The sequence below is a fragment of the Balaenoptera acutorostrata genome, chromosome 8 (assembly GCF_949987535.1).
Source record: "Balaenoptera acutorostrata chromosome 8, mBalAcu1.1, whole genome shotgun sequence".
Lineage (NCBI taxonomy): Eukaryota > Metazoa > Chordata > Mammalia > Artiodactyla > Balaenopteridae > Balaenoptera > Balaenoptera acutorostrata.
Window position 1 is genome coordinate 60,922,819 of NC_080071.1, and position 19,655 is coordinate 60,942,473.

General features: G+C 45.1%; 1 protein-coding gene across 1 annotated transcript in view; it reads left to right on the forward strand.

Annotated features, from left to right (window-relative positions):
* Positions 1-19,655, forward strand: part of KIAA2012 (KIAA2012 ortholog) — a 116,618-nt gene that overhangs the window by 21,657 nt on the left and 75,306 nt on the right. The window contains exons 6-11 of the mRNA XM_028168624.2: positions 55-238; positions 844-986; positions 3,478-3,646; positions 6,924-7,073; positions 10,504-10,674; positions 13,057-13,167. Of these exons, the coding sequence (XP_028024425.2) occupies positions 55-238; positions 844-986; positions 3,478-3,646; positions 6,924-7,073; positions 10,504-10,674; positions 13,057-13,167 (928 nt within the window). The remainder of the gene's footprint in view (positions 1-54; positions 239-843; positions 987-3,477; positions 3,647-6,923; positions 7,074-10,503; positions 10,675-13,056; positions 13,168-19,655) is intronic.

A 19,655-nucleotide genomic window follows, 5' to 3' on the forward strand; every position in this document is an offset into this window, starting at 1 on the left:
GCTCCGTTCCTTTACAAAACCTGTTTTCAGGAATGCGTATCTGTCGTTCCCTAGGACACGTCAAAAGGGAATCACCGTTGTATCCACGCTTCAAAGGAAAGCCACCATGAAAAAACACAGCAAACCTCCAGGAGGGCCCTTGGGCATGCCCGCATCGATCATTCTTGGCTCCTGCGTGACAAATCCCACACGACATTCTATGGAGTTGCCTTCCCCAACAGGAAGGCAGATCTCAGCGGTAAGAAGCCTAATGTCTTGCTTGTTGATCTCGGTAAACCTGATCCTGCAGAGAGCACTGAGGCAGGCTGAGTGTCACTTCCTCATGCCACTCACCTTAGAAAATAACTGCCAAGTCCAGCTGGAGGTAGGAATGAGACCAGTCCTCAACCGCACACATTCCGCAGTCAGACTGCCTGCGCTCAAATTACCCCCACTTACTACCTGTGACCTTGGGCAAGTTATTTAATCTGACCGAGGCTCCGTTTCTTCATCTGTAGAATGGGAATAATAATAATACCTCCATAAGGCTATTATGGGGATTCAGTTAATGCATATAAAATACTTTGCATGATTCTTGTCCCATAGTTAACACTTAATACATAGTAACTATTATTATGATCGTTATTATTCTCCCCATCACCTGACTCAACCAGCAAGAACCCAACCCAGATAATGAGATTAGGGCTCCCTGAAGCTGCCTCAGCCAAAGCCATGGCTGTCTGAGTGCCTCGGCACTCTCTTTGCCTCTCTTCCCATTAACCCAAAAGTGATAAAAGTTGAAAGTCAACTGTCCATCCCCACACCAGCAACTAATAAGTTCTTGTTCCCATCCCGTTTCTGCAGACAAACAAGGGAATATGAAACTCTACCAGGGCAGAAGCAGCCACTTGTTCCAGGAGCCTCCTGCTGAAAGATGTCTTTTCCCTCCTGTAGCATCTGCCACTGGCTCAGAAAAAAACACATCTGGAGAAGTGAGGAGGAAAAAGGTTGTGTGTGTGTGTGCTTTTAAGCATGCGCGTGCTTAAAAGATTAATCTCAATCTAGGAATGAGGTGACTCAAAGGGATGTCTCAGAGAACAGGCCTTACTTGCTTCTGAGCTCACCGGGTGGAGCTGGACTAAAGCTGTAGTAATTTACTAAATGTTGAAAATAGTGAAGTACAGGAAATTTCAGCTGCCCCCGATTAAAGCAATATGGTGTTAACCAAACTTTCTGGTGCCAACAGAATCCTTTTTTCTGTTAAGGGGCTGAGGTTTATCTGTAAGCATGTAAGGACAGAATTTGAGTTTGTAAGCAGCTGACCCACTTCAAACTCAAAATGCTGGAACCCAGAAATGGTTTTGCTTAATTGAGGGTCTGCCACCTTTGAAAATGTAGGATAAATTTTGCAGGTTTATCAACCCCCTTCAGAAGTCAGGTACACCTTCCTTAAAGATGTCCTTCGCTGTCTCTGGCCTGGTCCTGCCTTGAAATTCTGTGTGGCTCTTCAGTTTGGTTGGGAGGCACCTGTGCTGAGTGGGAATGAGCAGGGACTCTGGAATGTTCTGCCCGTGGCAGCTGTGTTACTTGAGCCAGCGGCTCACCACTTTGAGCTATAGTGACCTCCTCTGTGCACACAGATAATAATGCCAGCCTCACAGGGCTGATGGAAGGATGAAAGGAGATGAAGCATTTATGTGAAAGTATCTTGTGTCCAACTGGAAACAACAGCAATGTTAGTTCATGGTGGGGATTCGTGCCGTCTGAAGTGGCCCTGAGGAGCCATGGGCATACCAGGTGGTCCTGGTGTCAGTGAGGGAGGTCGTTTTCAGTCTGTTCAGGATTTTCTCAAATTTCCCATGTCTAAGCTGATCTAAACCTTTCCATTCATACCAGAAGGGCATCTGTCTTCCCAGGTTTCTTTGAACCAGGAGTAAACAGCAGGCCTGACCTGCCAGGGTCACTCAGGCCTAAGGAAAGCCCTCAATCTCACACCCAGTTCAGCCCAGAACCGAGCCAGGCTCAGAGGACAGGAAGCCCTTCCCTCAACCCATGTATATGATTTAGTAAGGAAAGCAATATTTTCCACTATATTAAAACTCTGTAAATTTTTAATTACAATAGAGAAATTAAGGCTTGGCTTATCAGCCATACCTCACACAAACCATTTGAGTTTCCACATAGATTTCCCAATGCAAACCTTGTCAAACAAAATACGCAAGGTCAGTATTCAGAAGAGGGCAGTCGGTGGGCAGCTGGCACCTGGACAGTGGAGGTCTCCAGGGACATAAAGACGCTATGTGCATGTGTTGGGTTAATCATTTTCTTAACGTCTCATAATTATACATATTACCCTGAATATATTTGGGTGAATTTCCTTCCTCATTCAACTCTAAACATGTTAGGATACTTGTGTGTGTTTCTGATCTTTTTTTCTTTTTGAACACTAAAAAGGTGAGAGACGTTTTTATTTTTCCTCCTGTGAAATTGAAGTCCCTGAAACCCAGCACACATATACATTTCATAGAGCCAAGTTCGTATGTTAAAAGCTGCAAACTAAAAGGAGAAATTTTCAGCAACTTCTGAATAATTGGAAACAGGAGACTCTAAGTACTACCCGTAGCTCCTTTCTCTCTCTCTCTTTCTCTCTGTCTCTCTCCATATACATATACACATACACCACACACCCACATATGTTTTGGGGTTTTTTGGACATAAAAAAACTGGGTTACAGTTGTGGCTGATTCTGACACACAGTGATTTTTTTCTAGCTATGTTCATATTACAGATGTGTGGAGACACCTAGGTATTCTGCTAGTGGCAAGAGTAGGTATTAAACCCTAATGAAAGAAGAGTCTTCTCTCAAAGAAATATCATAAAAAAAGCCTAGTTCCAAACACTGTTGTAACTACATATAATTAGCTCATTTAATCCTAATGGCAACTTATGAGGTGGGCAGTATGATTACCCCCATTTTACAGAGGAAGAAATTGAGGCTTAGAGAGATGACATGAGGAAAGCAAACACAAATGTGTATTCCTATTTTCTGCCCTTTCTTACCTACAAGTTTGCACAGTCCACAATCTGAGCCATACTTTTTTCTGTTAACGACACAAGCCAAGATTTCTCCTTCTCCGGACATGGAAATCTCAGCTCTATCATTTTAATCTGGCTCAGTTTCCCGACTGCAAGAGAAGGACTGTATTTCCTCACAAAGGCTCTTGAATTTACCACATTTATACTTCTCAGAGCAATCAGAGGCTGGGTTAACGGGTGCATAACCAAATTCCCATGAAGCAAAGCAGCCCTACTCTAGTGAGTTGACCGGTTTCCAGGTCTGTCAGCTTTATCTCCCAGCCCTGGGTACAGAAGCGACATTACACTCAGCAGCTTCTGATGCTGGAGATTCAATAAGATACAATGTCATTTATCCCTTGCAGGCAGCAGGATTTAGATACCTGCCATATGGGGGTGTGTTTGTTTTTACATTTTCTCCAGGCACCAATGGCTTTGAAATCACCTCCTATCTCAGAGGAATCACCCAGAGTCCTGGACCCCCTGAGGAGTCAACTTAAAGCCAATAAGCCCCCAGCAGAGCTCTTCATCTTCCCTGTGGAGATTCATTTCCATACCCAACACCCCCCAAAAGGAAAGGCACGAAGAAGAGGTAGGTCCCTGTGACTGGGTCTCCTGAGGGAACCAGGCCGGCCAGGAAGGATTGGGGTGTGGGTCCCACTAACGCAGCCCTCTCCTAAATCATGGCTGACACTCTTCAGGGTCACCCCCTTGAGAGAACTTTTTTTAAAGAAAGAAAAAGGATAAGCCTACAAGTAGTTCTCTTCTGGTCATATTCAACTCAATTTTTTAAATATTTATTGAATCCTTATCAAGCAGAGCATTTTGCTAAACTGTAGAAGAAAATGGAAGTCAGCCATACACATAAATTAAGTCCAATGCACCGTAGATGTTATAAAGGTGCAAGAATTTTCAGGCAGCTTACAACAAATAAATGCAATATATTAAAAAGGACAACTAAAATTGAAATTGAAAAAATAAAACACCTTGTTAAAAAGAGTAGAGAAATAGATGTTATCAGACATCTGGGATGAATTCATTGCTTTTGGTAAGCACTGGATTTAGATGAGTTACCTGGCAGCCAAGATAAAAAGGATATTTGGATCTTTGGACCTTTGCTTTATAAAAGAAAGATAAAAGTTTGTCTGAAGAGCCATTTTCCTGATTTTTTGTAATTTATTTTATTGAGGTATAGTTGATTTACATTGTTGTGTTAATTTCTACTGTACAGCAAAGTGATTCAGTTATACATATATATATACATTCTTTTTCATATTCTTTTCCATTATGGTTTATCACAGGATATTGACTATAGTTCCCTGTGCTGTACAGTAGGATCTTGTTGTTTATCCACCCTATATATCATAGTTTACACCTGCTAATTCCAAACTCCCAGTTCTTCCTTTCCCCACTGCCCTCCCCCTTGGCAACCTCAAGTCTGTTCTCTATGTCTGTGAGTCTGTTCCATTTTCCTGATTTTGAATTAGGTACCATTATTATGTAACGTTAGATGATTTCTACAATCCTTGTCAGGGAAGAGATTTTGAGCTTCTAAGCAAAGTGCTAAGAGAGTACAGGTAAGGGAGAGAGCAATTCCAACTGGGACTTAGAAAGGCTTTTTGAAAGAGGCTTCTGAGTGACCGCTCAGCTCACCCTGCACCACAAGGAGAAATTCTTTCTGACCTTCCCAAGCCATTCCACATTCTTGCCCCTGGGACTTTTCTGGGCAAGCTGAGGCAAAAGGCAACTCTCTAAACAGCTGACTCCAATTTTGAAGAAGTCCTAATTCTGAGCTTTCTAGAAACTTCAGCAAAAACGGCCACTGATTTCTCAGTTTTTGCTCTACGGCTGTTTGGAATTCTCACTATGAAGAAGCATGTCTGTTAATCTTAAAAGACCAGTCAATGGAAGGGGTCATAAGGGAACTTTCTGAAGTGAAGAAAATGTTCTAAATCTTGGTTGGTTGCATGGATATATACATTTGTCAAAACTCACTGAACTGTACACTTAAGATCTGCACATTTCACTCCGTAGATTTTAACTTTCAAAAAAAATTACTTAGCTCCTTAAAAAAAACACATAGTATTACAGTATTTTTCAATGTAGGTTTTTCTTATTATTCAGGTGTGATGAGGCCAATAGAGATCAGGAGACAACTGCCAGTGAAAAAATAGTCTGTTACTCACAGTTCACAAGAGGAGAGGGCATGCCATGCCCCTCGAGGCCACATGGAGAAGAACCTGGGTCAGCTAGGAAGCAGAAGGGCTGGCGGGGCGGGGGGAGCGTGTGGGATGGGCAAGAGTCTTTATTGCATTTTTGGCAGGAAGGAATGGGCGAGGCAGGGCAAGCAGGCTAAGCCGGTTTGGGATTGGCTAGTTTGAAAAGTTTGGGCAGGCTCTGTGCATCAGGGCTGTCCCTGGTTGTCTGGTACCTGGCTCTGGGGTCATTAAGGCAGGGGGACAGTGGCCTGGAAGTGTTAAGGAGGTCATGGCTGGGGAGAGGGGGGAGGGGCTCTAGATTGGTTGGTTTCCATATGAAATGTGCACTTGCAGGTGGTCCTTTACTGTCTCTAGGAACTGGCTAGCCCTGGGAGGGACAGCCTCCCCAGGGTGAGTAAGGTCCCAGATGTCAAAACACTAGAATAAAAAGATATGCTTACTGATTCACTTTGCTGTACACCTGAAACTAACACAACGTTGTAAATCAACTATACTCCAATTTTTTAAAAAAAGACATGCTTAATATACACAAAGACAGGACTATTTGCAAGATTTGGTTAAATCTTGATTATCTCCCATGATGACCCTGGAAGGAAGGTCACCAGGCCATCATGGACCAGATTCTTAAACCTTTTAGACCCATTGAGCTTGCCAACACACTGACAAATGAAAAATAGGAATAAAATATACAGAAAGTGAATCCATTGAGTTCTTCCTTCTTCTGTATGTCAGTGAGGACTCCTTCAGTAACAAGTATTAGAAGCCTAACTCAAACTCTCTTAAGCAAAAAAAGAAATGTATTCACTCATGTAATTGGATAGTGCAAGGACCAGCCAACTCCAGGCTCAGCTGGATCCAGGCCTCAGAAAATGTCCTCTGGGCACTATTTGTCTGGGTCTCTCAGCTCTGTTAGCCTTTCCTCTCAAGCACGTTGTCCCCATGTGGTGGTAAAGGTGGCCTCCTGCAATTCCATGACAACTTGTTAACCCCGGTAGAAAGGATATGCCTCTTGGACTTCCCTGTTGGCTCAGTGGTTAAGAATCCACCTGCCAATGCAGGGGACACGGGTTCGATCCCTGGTCCAGGAAGATCCCACATGCCGCGGAGCAACCAAGCCCGTGTGCCACAACTACTGAGCCTGCGCTCTAGAGCCCGCGAGACACAACTACTGAGCCCACGCACCACAATTACTGAAGCCCCCGCACCTAGAGCCCATGCTCCGCAACAAGAGAAGCCACGGCAATAAGAAGCCCACACACTGCAAGGAAAGTAGCCCCCACTTGCTGCAACTAGAGAAAGCCTGTGCTCAGCAACAAAGACCCAGCGCAGCCAAAAATAAATAAATGAATAAATAAATTTATTTTAAAAAAGAAAGGATATGCCTCTTAAAAGCTCTGGCAAAAAGTACCAAAACTGCCTGTGATTGGCCAGGCTTGGGCTATGTGCCCACCCCGGACCCAGTCACCGTGGCTAAAGCAATGAGGTGCTCTTGTTAGCCAGGCTTCAGTCACTTGCCCATCCCTGGAGTCAGGGAACAGACCACCGAAACCACATGGTCTGAGTGAGAGAAAGATGGGTCCCCAAAAAGAAGAGACAGCTGGCAAAAACCACAGATGTCTACTACAACTTGGCTTTCTCTTTGTCTCCTAGGTGCTCCACACCCTGAGTCAGCACCAGAAACAGAAGAAGAGTCCAGGCCTTTATGGAGGCCTCCCCTGAAGCAGGTGCCCCTGAAAAGGCCAAGGGAATTAACAGTACATCTCCCAGTGGACACAGGGAGGAACACACTCTCGCCTCAAGGTAGCTATTCCTTCCCTCCAGCATCCCACAGGGATCTCACTCCAAAGGAGAGCAAGGCAAGACACATCAGGGTCCTCAGCCATAAAAAGGAGGCTAGAGGGACTTCCCTGGTGAAGCAGTGGTTAAGAATCTGCCTGCCAATGCAGGGGACACGAGTTCGAGCCCTGATCTAGGAAGATCCCACATGCCGCGGAGCAACTAAGCCCGTGCACCACAACTACTGAGCCTGTGCTGTACAGCCCGCGAGCCACAACTGTGGAGCCCGTGCTCCGCAACAAGAGAAGCCACTGCAATGAGAAGCCCACGCACCACAACTCACCGCAACTAGAGAAAGCCCGCGCTCAGCAACGAAGACCCAACGCGGCCAAAAATAAATTAATTAATTAATTAATTTTTTAAAAAAAAGAGGCTAGAAGGGAGGCCACTCCTCCCCGGCCACTTGAAGATGGCTTCTGCTCAGGCAGCAGCTGCCTTAACCAAAGTGCTGCAGTGAAACCTACTTCCTGTCTACCTCACAAGTTACTTACTCACTAAATCAAACCCCCTACTAATATTTCCTGGTTGCAGATGTAAAACAGCACCAAACTTACTACGTATTTGCTGCACGCTCTATAGTTTCTCCCATGTTTTTAACCAATGGGATTTCATTTCTAATCTATTTGGGACCATTCATGAGAAGTTCATAATATCAACAAAAGGCATCACTCCAATTTTTCAAAACATCATGTGGACATCTGAAATTATACATATGAGTGCATCAAAGTGTATATTTTTATATGTTGATAGGTTGGAAACAATGGGCCATATTTAGAAAGCTCTACGTTTTCACAAAACTGAAGCTCCTTCCCCAAGGGCAAGATGACAGTATGACAAATGCTAGGTGATCTCTGAGTGGTGGTAATCAGAAGAAGTAGAAGGATGAACGTTCACATTTAAGGAGTTCTTCCTCAGTGCCAGGCACTGGCCTCAGGTTTTAACACATCTTATCTCATTTACTTCTCACAACAGTCCTACCCTTATTTCACAGATGAGAAATCTGAAGCCCTGGGAGATGAGTGACTTGTTTGAGGTCACACAATTATAAGTGGCCTCGCTGGGCTTGGAGCTGAGGCCTTCCAGTGCCAGAATCTGTGCTCTTATTCATTATACTGCACTGCCTCTGAGAATAAAAAAAAAAAATGAACCCAGGTCAGGATGTTCTTGAGACATTTCCGTTTTGAGAACGTCCTTTGATTATTGAGGCAGGGGCTTGTTTACCATATCTCTTAAGTGAGAGTTAATCATCCTAAAGACTTCGAAGTTTTTTTTAAAAATCCACATATGGGGACTTCCCTGGTGGTCCATTGGTTAAGAATCCGCCTTCCAATGCAGGGGACGCGGGTTAGATCCCTGGTCAGGGGACTAAGATCCCACATGCTGCGGGGCAACTAAGCCTGCGCGCTCTAAAGCCCACGTGCCACGACTAGAGAGAAGCCCGTGCCGCAGTGAAGATCCCGTGTGCTGCAACTAAGACCCGATGCAACCAAATAAATAATAAATAAAAAAAATTTTTTTTAAATCCTCATATGGCAAGGGTCACTCTGTGTGCAGACAGGCGAGAAAGCAGCTTTGCCCCTGTGCACCATAATGTCAGGGGCACGGCCTGAGCCACCAGGAGGGATGAGCAACACCAGGGAATTTCATCTTTGGTGCTGCACACCTCACACTGCCCTCCACTTGTTTTGAGCTGCCATGTCCACTGGGGACCCAGTATCTAGAGCTTGTCCATCCTCTGCTACCCTGCCAGGAGGAAGCTGGGCTAAGAAGTCCCTGGTACCTTGGTTAGTTCAGTATGTTAGTTCAGTGTGTGACTCAACTGGGTAGTAGATGCATTAAAAAATAAAAATTAAAAAAAAGTCTAAAGAGGCAAGATTTTCATGGCAATCTTTCTCACACAGGGGTCCCTGGAGCAAGGGTGTTTAGAAGTAGTAAGTGGGACTCTCATTGCCCCAGAGGTTGCACAGACCCATTTACGTGCTTAGCCCTGGATTGTTTCACTTCTCATATCATAAAAATGAAGCCAGATTTTTTATACGCACACACACACATACATATTTTTTTTTATTGCTGAACCATCCGAGACTAAACTGCAGACTTTGTACATTTCATCCCTTATCAGCACGTATCTCCCAAGAGCAAGGATATTCTCCTTGTAACCACAGTACAATTATCACATTCAAGAAAATTAACATTGATGTAATACTATTTTCTAATATATAGTCCACATTCAAACTTCTCTAATTACACCAGTAATATTCCTTACAGTTGTTTTTTTTTCCCCAATCAATCCAGGATTCCACTCAGAATCATACACTGTATTTAATGGTCACATCTCTTTAGAATCTTTTCATCTAGAACACTTCCCCAGTCTCATTTTTCATGACACTGACATTTTTGAAGAGTTTAGGCTAGTTGCTTTACAGAATTATCCTCAATTTAGGTTTGTTTCCTCATGATTAGATTCAGATCAAACATTTTTGGCAAGAATGGCATGTTGGTGATGTGTGCTTCTCGGTACATTACATCAAGGGACACAAAATATCCCTGTATATTAATTCCATTTGTTATAAGTTGTTCCATTATAAGTGATGTTAAATTTCATTATTTGGTTAAAGAGATGTCTTTGTCCATCGTAAAGACACCTCTTCCCTTTGTAAATAAGTAGCTTGTGATACTTGGAGACTGTGTGTGAAGCCAGCCTTTAAACACAAACGCCAAGAGTGTGTTGAACATGAAATAAAGACCACTCTCTCTGAGATTAAGACAAGGTCCCAATCACTTTTAGATTACTGGGTTTTGCCCTCCCTAGAGCAGCCCCTAGAGCAGAGCCAGTTTTGGGAAAGAGTGAGAGAAAGAACAGAGATGGAGGCCAAGACATGCTTTGTGGAGTTTATCATCCATCCCGTTACCCTCTAACTACCATCTAGAAGGGGCTACTTTGTACTTTATGACCTGGAGGAGCCATGAGATCACTGGTTCTGCTTAGAAAAATTGCTTTGTGGTTGGAACTCTGTAGCCAACAGTCCCATGAGCTTTAACGCTGGGGTCTCCCCAGTTAGGGAAGGACCTTGCAGCCTCCCTAGTCTTTCTCCTGTCTCAGGAGCCCACCAATAGGATGAGAATAACAACAATCACTGTTCAGTTCCTCCCAGTTCTTGGAGGTTCCCCAACAGAAGGGCCGCTATTCTAGCCAAGAGTAATCCCACCTTGGTTGTGGGAGATACCTGGCCTCTGCTCCCTAGCAGGGCTGGAAAAGAGAGACAAACTTGAGAATGGGGGGAATAAGTGATCCTAGACACTAGGAGCCATCAACAGAATGAGAAAAGAGGTTCCTTCTCCTTCTTGCTGATCCAAATTCTCACTCATGCTTTTTCTCCTTTTGCTTTTGAAGAGGACGCTGCTCCATCCCAGGATGGCACGCCACCACTGTCCCTGACGGAAGGAAGGAAAGGTCCAGAGAGCCAGAGGGGCCTGGACAGCCCCCGGACATCAGGCCACAGCAGCGCCATGGGCCCCCCACGTGTGAGACGCGCCGGCGGGGCACTCCCAGCAGAAGGACAAGGTAATCACTCCCGGGGTGCACGGATGCACCTTCTTGGCTTGTCTGTGGCTCTGGGCTCATTTTAATCATCTTCTGGGGCCACACATAAGCTATCTGAAAGCCACCCCATTGAAAAGGGGAAATCAGCAGTGTTTCCAATGCTGTCAGTGGGATTAACGGTCACTATGCATATTCCTCAAGAGTCAGTACATGTTTTAAGGGTTTTCTGCACCAGCATGCACTGCCAAGCTGTTCTGTGCTTTCCTCGCTCCTGGCAGCAGCGTGTGATGACACAGCTCCCTGCACTCATCAGGGAGACTCACTACTGGGTTTACCAGGCATTCTCAACACCGAGCCATAACCCTGCACGGGGCATGGGAGCCTGGGGACCCTGCCAAAAGGAAGAGCCCCCGGGGAGGAGTCACCCTCCGGCCAAGGGCAGAGCCTGAAGCCTGTGCACAGAGAGAAAAGGACTCTGGATTTCTACTGAAGGATGAGGCAGGCAGGGCCACACCCTCTATGACTTAGCCCCACTCAGAGTTCATATCCTTAATAGCCAACAGTCCAGGAGGAAACTAAGACAGTGCAATAACAGCCTCCATGGGGGCTTTGATCTAAATGCAGCACATAAAGCAAAAGTTGCTTAGGGTCCAAATTACCCCTGAAAATCCCTTAGGGAGGGGCCATGCTGGAGACCAACAAACCATTTTCTAGGAAGTGCAGCCCAATCAGCTGTTCCTCCCTCATCGGAGGATGGGCGGCTTTCTCTGATTGAGCCCCAGATGAAGGAGATGGTGTGTGTTTGGGTGCCAGACAATGTGAACAAAGTATCTCTGTTAACAGCAGAATCACACTCAGGGCCTAGAGAAGCTCACACTCGAGAGGAACGTGGCAACTGAGAGCCACCAAGAAGACAACAGGTACCACAGCTTTCGCCCCATCCCAGGCTCGCTCAGACACAGACGCCTCACTATGTAAATCCTGCTCGCTCGCGCTCCCCCTGCCTCGACCCAAGCACTTATTTATATTTGAAGCCTTGTAAGCATAAATTCAATACATGGATCAATAATTCCATGATGGGCTTGCAGCTCCTCTGTTTAAGGCTGGAATGGTCGAAGTCAAATTCTCTCTCTCTCTCTCTCTCACCAAAGAAACTTACAAACTATTTCCAAATGGAACCTTTCTCTTACAACCTCCTCCCTTTTCTATTTGCATGGCAATGATGCTCTCTTAATTTTGAGCTAATGAGCTGAACTTTAGGTACAGTAGTGTCACCACCAAGGGTATTCCTAGGAGGTCGCATTGCCCAGAACAAATCACACCAAACACACACACACACACACACACCCCGAATTAGACACCCTTACAAAAGGAGAACCTGATTAGAATGAATGCCAGAGCTGTGACTATGACGAGTGCAGCCTGAAGCCTCAAGCGTGTAGGCTGAGTGTGTGTAAATGAATGTGTGTGGGGGGGCACATGTGTGTCTTAGGGTATGTGTGTGCTTATATAGCTATGGGAGTACATGTGTATACTTGTGTGCTCGTGTATGTATGTGTGATTATGCAGGCCTGCCTGAGAACAAGTATGCATGTGTTGCTGTGTGTCCTTGTACGATACATGTGTGTCCTTGCAGGCACACCTGCATATGTGTGTGCACCTTGTGAGTGTGTATATATGTACGTGTGAGTGCACACCTTGGTGTAAGTATGTGTGAGTGTGTTTCCATGTGTGTGTGTGATGCCTCTGTGTACGTGTGCGTTTACACACTTGTAAGCGTCCACTGTGGCTGATTGCCAGCTCTACTCCTGACCCTTTTGCCTTGGAAATGGGGAAGGTAAAGTTATAGAAACACCCTCAATCTTTCTAAGCAACTGAGAGAAATAGAGCTTCCTTCTCCTCCTTGGCCTGAGCCCCGTGGAGTCACTAGGCGGTCCCAGCATTTGATCCACAGGACGCAGCTGTGCCGCTGAGTACTGCACAAGGCATGTGACAGAGCAGGAAGCAGAGGCTGGAACCACCGAGTCCTGTGCCCAGGAGCTGGGCTGCACACACTTGGAGGATGGGGCTCGCTTTCCTTCACACAAGGTGCCCCCTCCAGGCTCACCTTGTCCCTGGAGGGCTGCCTGAAACCAGAGGATTCCCCCTTTTCTAGACCTTCACAGAAGGCACGACGTAGGCTATGGCAGCCCCGCCCTGTTCATCCCACACTGACTCCAGATGATGGGGCGTGAACGCTGGCCCTGCTCTGCCGAATCCCGGGAGTGGGGCTGGCCCTGCACCCTGGCAAGCACCTGAGCACACCGGCATCTGCCCGCTGGGGATTCAGGGAGCACGGTCCAGGTTCAGCCTCCCTCCGCTGCACTGGTGCTAACACTGCCCATGCTTGTGCTTATTCTCAAGAAAAATCCAGAGACCCCATACTGGGACACTTCTTGCTGGGTCCAGATGGAGAAAACATCTGCCTGTCCCTCCCAAGGCCTACCCAAACCGAGGAGCTTCTGTCGGGTGAAGGTAAGATGATACATCCCAGGTCAGCCTCGCTTTCCTGGGGGAAGATTTTACCTGCAGCTTCCAAAACTCCCCAGCAGCAGAGACATCATTAGAAACAGACGCAAGTCAGCCAGTTTCTCCCCTCTCGCTGAACACAGGGATGCTTCTGTAGCTCAGACACAATAACCCAATGTCTGCATAACAAGTTTGCTCTTGCTGGAGCATCTGGAGAGAGACGTTCCCATGGAATGGCTTGGAGGAGGCCTAATGTGCCGTGCTGATGCCTTGATGAGGATGACAAAGCCCTCTTGGTATTTGCCCAAACTAAACACTGCCTTTTCTCTTCTTTCCAACCACCCTCCAGAGGTGGAGGTGGCTAATTGGTAATCCAATCAGGGGTATCCTTGTTATGTGCATTGGTTCATTGCTGCGAATCATCTGGCTCCTGACAGATATCAAGGCAGTTTCCAAAAACCCTTCTGGCATGTTCACTTTTTGGAAAAGGGATGCTGGCTCTGGGCAATAACCATCTTGCAAAGGAAAAAAAAAAAAATGAAGTCAGAGGGTGATGAGTGTCAGCCACCCAGGAACCATCATGATGTGCATGCATGAGCCGTACCGCCAGCAGGCCTCTTAACGCGGGAGATTAAAATCTGCACTCGTTCGGTGGGTGATGTCATGACTGCCTCAACAAAAAGAGCATGGGATCAGAGCCAGGAGATTTGAGTAGCCCTGGCTTGTCCTCTCCGTTGTCAGATGACTTTGGGTCAACCCTTCCTTGTGTCCAAGGTTCCTCCTCTCATTCGAAATAAGGGGATCGACTCCACCAGCAGCAGCTGTTGACTATTGCTGCGTTTTATGTGTTGTGTCTGTTGCTGTGGAAGTAGCCACTTAGTATATGGATTTCCAGAAAACAGAATGCATTCGGTTCCAAATCCAGCATTAAAGAACTTCCATCACCACTTGGGCTGTCCCATGATATGAGTATAAAAATAACTTGGTTCTCAACTGGCGGAAGCAGGAGTGAGACAGGTGGAGGCCACTGTCACTGTGACACAGCTGGTACAACAGCTGGAACGCAAACACGATTCTGTTCACCTGCTGCACATTTGTCCACTCTCTTCCAAGAGAAATAGCTCCCCTTCGGGCAAAGCAAAAGCCAGAAGCAGAAAAGGAAATATTTAAGTTACATGTTTAAGTTTGTTGTCATCTCGTCAGTATCATGTTTCGGTCATTTTGGCATTCTCAGCACTTAGCACAGTCCCTGACGCAAACATAGCAGGATCACAGTAAATGTTCATTGAAAGTCTTTCAATAATTTCCACACAAAAGAAAGAAAGAGAGAAATGAAATTTATGCTGAATAAATCGAGACTTGCCTGCCATCTTGTCTTAGTCCCGTGAACAATGTATTTAATCCTACTTGCCTCTCAAACCTAAAGGCATTCACTGTGAGCTTGTTGAATAAAGGAACAAATGATTCATCCGTCAATCAGTCAGTCAGTCAATGCCCTCTCTCTAGCCTGTCCTCCATATACAGCTGGTGGACCTCCAGCCTCGACGGTGATTGCACAGGGCCCTGGGAGGCAGGCAGAACCTTAACCCACATCTCCCTACAAGCGCCCATAGAACAGGCCCAGCTTTCTAAGAGTCTCTGTTAATGGGAAAGCCCTGTTTTGTTTTGCTTTGGGAAGCAGGATACTGAAAAACATTTTCAACTCCTGCAAAGGATTTGCTCCACCCACACCAAATTCTTTGCAGCTGCTTGTTCAAATTCATCTTGATCACCATCCCCACCCTACTCTTCCAGTCTCACCTCCCACTATATTCAGGCCCACCCTTTTCTCATCTGTCTGATGGCCCAAACATTCAGTCTTCCTTCTCTTATCTCCCAGCCTTTGCCCAAGTTGCCCTCAAATATTTAGAATCATTTTAAGTTCCAAGGGAAGGTTCATCTTTTCTGGGATATTTTCCTCAATAAATCCACTTCATCTCACTGAACTGCTACAATGTAGCTTTCACCCATTTCTCTCTCTCAATCCCACTTTTGTGATTACTGTATTTATATGCATCCGTTTGTTGTTTAGCTCCCAAATATATTAGAAGAGTCCTAGAGAACCTCTTATCTTTATCATATGTCCAAGAAATGTGTGGATAGAATACCCCAGGTGCCATAAAGGAAAGTTTGGGGGGGATCATAGTTGTTGTTCTTTAATTTTAAAAAATCTTGGGTTAAAGCGGAAATAGGATCTGTCTGATCATTCTGAGACTTTCAGACTCTGCCAACATCTACTTGGAAATGAATTCTTAAGCAATTAGATCATGATATCTTGCTTTCAGATAGCATAGAAGAATGAGTATAAACCTTCAGAAGAAACAAAAAAGATGTGAAGACTTGAGCTGGAATTCGACTCTCTTGGTCATGTTGGGATATTGCAACACTTAGAAAATTCAAAGCCTTAAGAAAGGAAAATTTAACTTGGAAGGATACAAGTCAAAACACTGGAACATTGGAGTTGCTTATCCTTGATTCAAATCCTTCATCTATTCTCCTAGTCACAGTGGCAGCAATAGAAGTTTTCTTTCAGAAGTTCTTTTATTCAGAAGTTCTTTACTGCAAGAAGCTCAGGAATGTCTGTGCCAGTGGTTCAGTTTGGGACTCCAGGTCCCATGCAAATTTAAATTCTTCATCTCTTTCAGAGTTTCCAGTTGACACCTGCTCTTGTCCTAAAAGGATTTTACCCCCGAAACTTGCCTTGTTTTTTGGTCATTTAATTAGCATCCTTCTCTCTTGCAACTCTTTCTTGGTATGGTGGTTTTAAAATATGTCTACAAATTCTTTGACACTTGTTCTTTCAAAAGGGGGAGCCCAATTCTCCTCCCCTTGAGTGTGCGCTGGACATAGTGGCTCACTTCTGATAAATATAGAATATGACAGAAGTGACAGTGTGTGACTTCTGAGATGGCCCAGCCCCAGGGAAATCTCCAGATGACTGCATCCCTGATTGGCATCATGACTGCAGCCTCACAAGAGACTGCACCAGAATCACAGGCCTAAGCCCCTCCCAGATTCCCATAGAAACTATGTGAGATATAGTAAAGGTTTATTGTTTTAAGTCACTAGATTTGGGTGTAATCTGTTTTCATAATAGATGATATACTGGTGTCATTTCCTGATGGTCTGCAATTTGGTAAACAGAAAAATGAAGGGTCCAAGAATATCCCAGCTAGTCTCAAAACACTGATTATTTGGGGGCAAACATATGCTAAGTAGTTGACTTTCTCTGTGTTCTCCCCATTTGTCATTTGTGATAATGTTGGTTGTGGGGACTCATGGGTAAAAGGATCCTTCCATGTTGGTGGGATATTTGACAAAGTATGATTTTCCTTGAGTAGCCTTTCTCTTAGCAGTTGTTGCTTTAGTGAAGGTGCCTGGAGATTTAAAAGTGAAGAAGTCCGGGGCTTCCCTGGTGGCGCCGTGATTAAGAATCCGCCTGCCAATGCAGGGGACAGGGGTTCGAGGCCTGGTCCGGGAAGATCCCACATGCCGTGGAGCAACTAAGCCCGTGAGCCACAACTACTGAGCCCATGTGCCACAACTACTGAAGCCCACGCGCCTAGAGGCCATACTCTGCAACAAGAGAAGCCACCGCAATGAGAAGCATGTGCACCGCAACGAAGAGTAGCCCCCACTCACCGCAACTAGAGAAAGCCCGCGTGCAGCAACGAAGACCCAACGCAGCCAAAAATAAAATAAATTAAATAAAATAAATTAATTAAAAAAGAAAGTGAAGAAGTCCATTAGATGAGACAGCGTGAGGAAGAAGAAAGAACTTTGGACTAAATATCCAAAGTCTTGGGTTTTATTCTCAGCTCTACCACCCTGATTTCTGTGATCATTGGCAAATAAATCTACTGCTTTGGAGCTCAGCTTCTCCATATGGAGAAAGAGGAACTGGGATTAGATCCAATCCTCCCAGTGTATATCCCGTAGAACTCCAAGTCCTCAGAAGGTTACCAGGCATTCTGTTAAAAAAAAAAAAAAAAAAGTTCTGAGGCCAAATAAGTTGGAAACCAGTAGGCTAAAGCGAAGCAGATTCCTTACTGCAGGAGCCTCTACTGTGTTAATATGGATTGTGATTCCTCAAGATGAGGATATGCAATGTTTCCCAAACTTATTTGACCACTGAATTCTTTCTTGTTTTTTAGTAAAGCATCATGTGCATCTAACTAGTTTTTGGAACACACTTTGGAAAATACTAAACATTATTTCTAAGGTTCTTTCCAGCTGTAATGCTGTATGTTACTAAATAACCCCCTTTCCCAAGGAGATTCTCTCCATAGAGCAGTTCTGTTGTCTAAGTCCTGAAGCAGGATCTCAGTCATTCAATAATTCATGACTGTTTTTGTTTTCATTTTCCAAACATCAGTTCTGAATCACTGAGTCCACAATCCCTCCATCTCCAGGTAAAAAGAAGCAGAGGAAGGTAGGAGGAAGCCTGGGTGGCAATAAGGCCCTTTTGCCCGATCAGTGTTTGTTAATAATCCATAAGCAATCATGTTGGTGGATTTACCAGTTCTCAGATGTTGAAATAAAGAAAAACATGGCTGGATATGGTCGCTTGGTACCCAGCATTTCCTTCCAGTGCCCTCCTGTACTGCAAAGTCTGGAAGGCTAAAAACCACATTTCCCAGGTAACCTTTGCAGTTAGGGGGCGGGATGCAGACGCGGTTCTGCCAAATAGATGCACTTGCATGAGATTTGAAGGGCAGAAGTGAGGCAGAGGCACTTTGGCTACTTACACTGGCAAGCGAGCTCGTGAACACTGTCAAGAGGCAGTTGCTGCAGCAACTTTGTAAGCACCAAGTTCTCTATAGTAGCTCCATTTCTTCTTAAAATACCTTGGTGGTTTCTGTTCTCCACTGAGTCCTGACCCAAATACTCTCCTCCCCTTGCAGAAGTTATGGGGGATTCCCACGAGGCTTGGCATGGGGCTAATTTGGGTCTGTCACATGGACCACAGGGCAGTGATAGCTGTGTTTGTCAGGACTTCAGAGGGAAGCGGGTTCTTTGCCTCACCTCAGTGAACCCAGCACCGCATCAGCAGCCCACACTGGAAGGTGTTCTGATGGCCACCTGCAGAGAGCCACTAAAAACCACTGGGGAGTCTTCTTTCCTTTGACAGAAACCTCTCATGATTCCTATAAGTACAAAGACTCCCCTCCCTCGTATTTGGCTGAAAATGTGATATTATTGCCACTTTATGCCTTCCAAAGAAGAAAAACGTCAAAAATAATAGTTCTCTTTGAATCCGCTGAAAATTCTTTTTTTTAAGAAAAAAGTCAATATGAAGTGTTGAAGAATATTTAATTCCTCTTTATTTTTTGCATATGTACTTATATTGTTTCTTACAGAGCCTGTAAAGCTGTAAATTCTACCTCGCTCGCATTTTTTCTGTTTCAGAGAACCTTAGAGTTGAGACGGAATGTAGGCATCACCTTCATCAGCATTTAAGCAGGGGAAGCATTTTATCAAACAGACTTTCTGAAGACACCTATGGATAAAATGGATAGAAGCAGAGCTGCCTGGTTAAAGTAGGGATGGTCTGACTGTGTCCCCCAACAACTTCTTCAGAGCCCAGCTAATTCTTTCCCTCCTGAAATGATTCCTGGCTGTGGGGTCTATGCAGAGTCACTAGAACTATGAGACCACAGTTGAAAACTCTCATTTTATGGATAAGGAAACTGAGGCCCAGAGAGGTACGGTGACTTGCTCAAAGTCACACAGCTTCTATGCGGCAAATCTAAGGTTCAAACCCAGATCTTCCTGTACCTACTTAGGCCAAAGCTCTTCTCACTAGAACTTACTGCCTCTAGGCCCTCTTGTTCAGGTTTCTAGGCTTCAAGGACTAGCTGAAGTCCCACCTTCATTGTACCACCTCACCTGACCACCTCAGCCCACATTGATTGCTGCTATCTTAGGTCAGCAGTAGTTCTTACTACCTGGGTCTCTCACCAGACACTCCCTTACTTCCTCCATCTTTTTTTACTCTTTTTCTTCATCCTCTTCCAAGATCTCCTAAGGATAGATCCCCCTCTTCTACTTCTGAATATCCCAGAGAACATCATAGGTACTCCCAGAACGTTGCCCATAAATATTGATTGAAACTGTCAGTAGCAAAGACTTACTTGTTCCCCAATATCCATTTTTCCATTACTCCTGTTATTAACAGAATCCCCTGCCCTGAAGTTTAGTTGAACACATGGCTACTTGGCTAGAAATTATATTTCCCAGCCTTCCTTGCAGCCAGGTATGGTCATATAACTGATGTGGCTGATGAAATGTGAACAGAAGTAACTTGTGCGACTTCCAGGTCATTTCCTTAAAAGGAAATCACTGGGGACTTCCTTGGTGGCGCAGTGGATAAGAATCTGCCTGCCAATGCAGGGGACACAGGTTCGATCCCTGGTCCGGGAAGATCGCACATGCCGCGGAGCAACTAAGCCTGG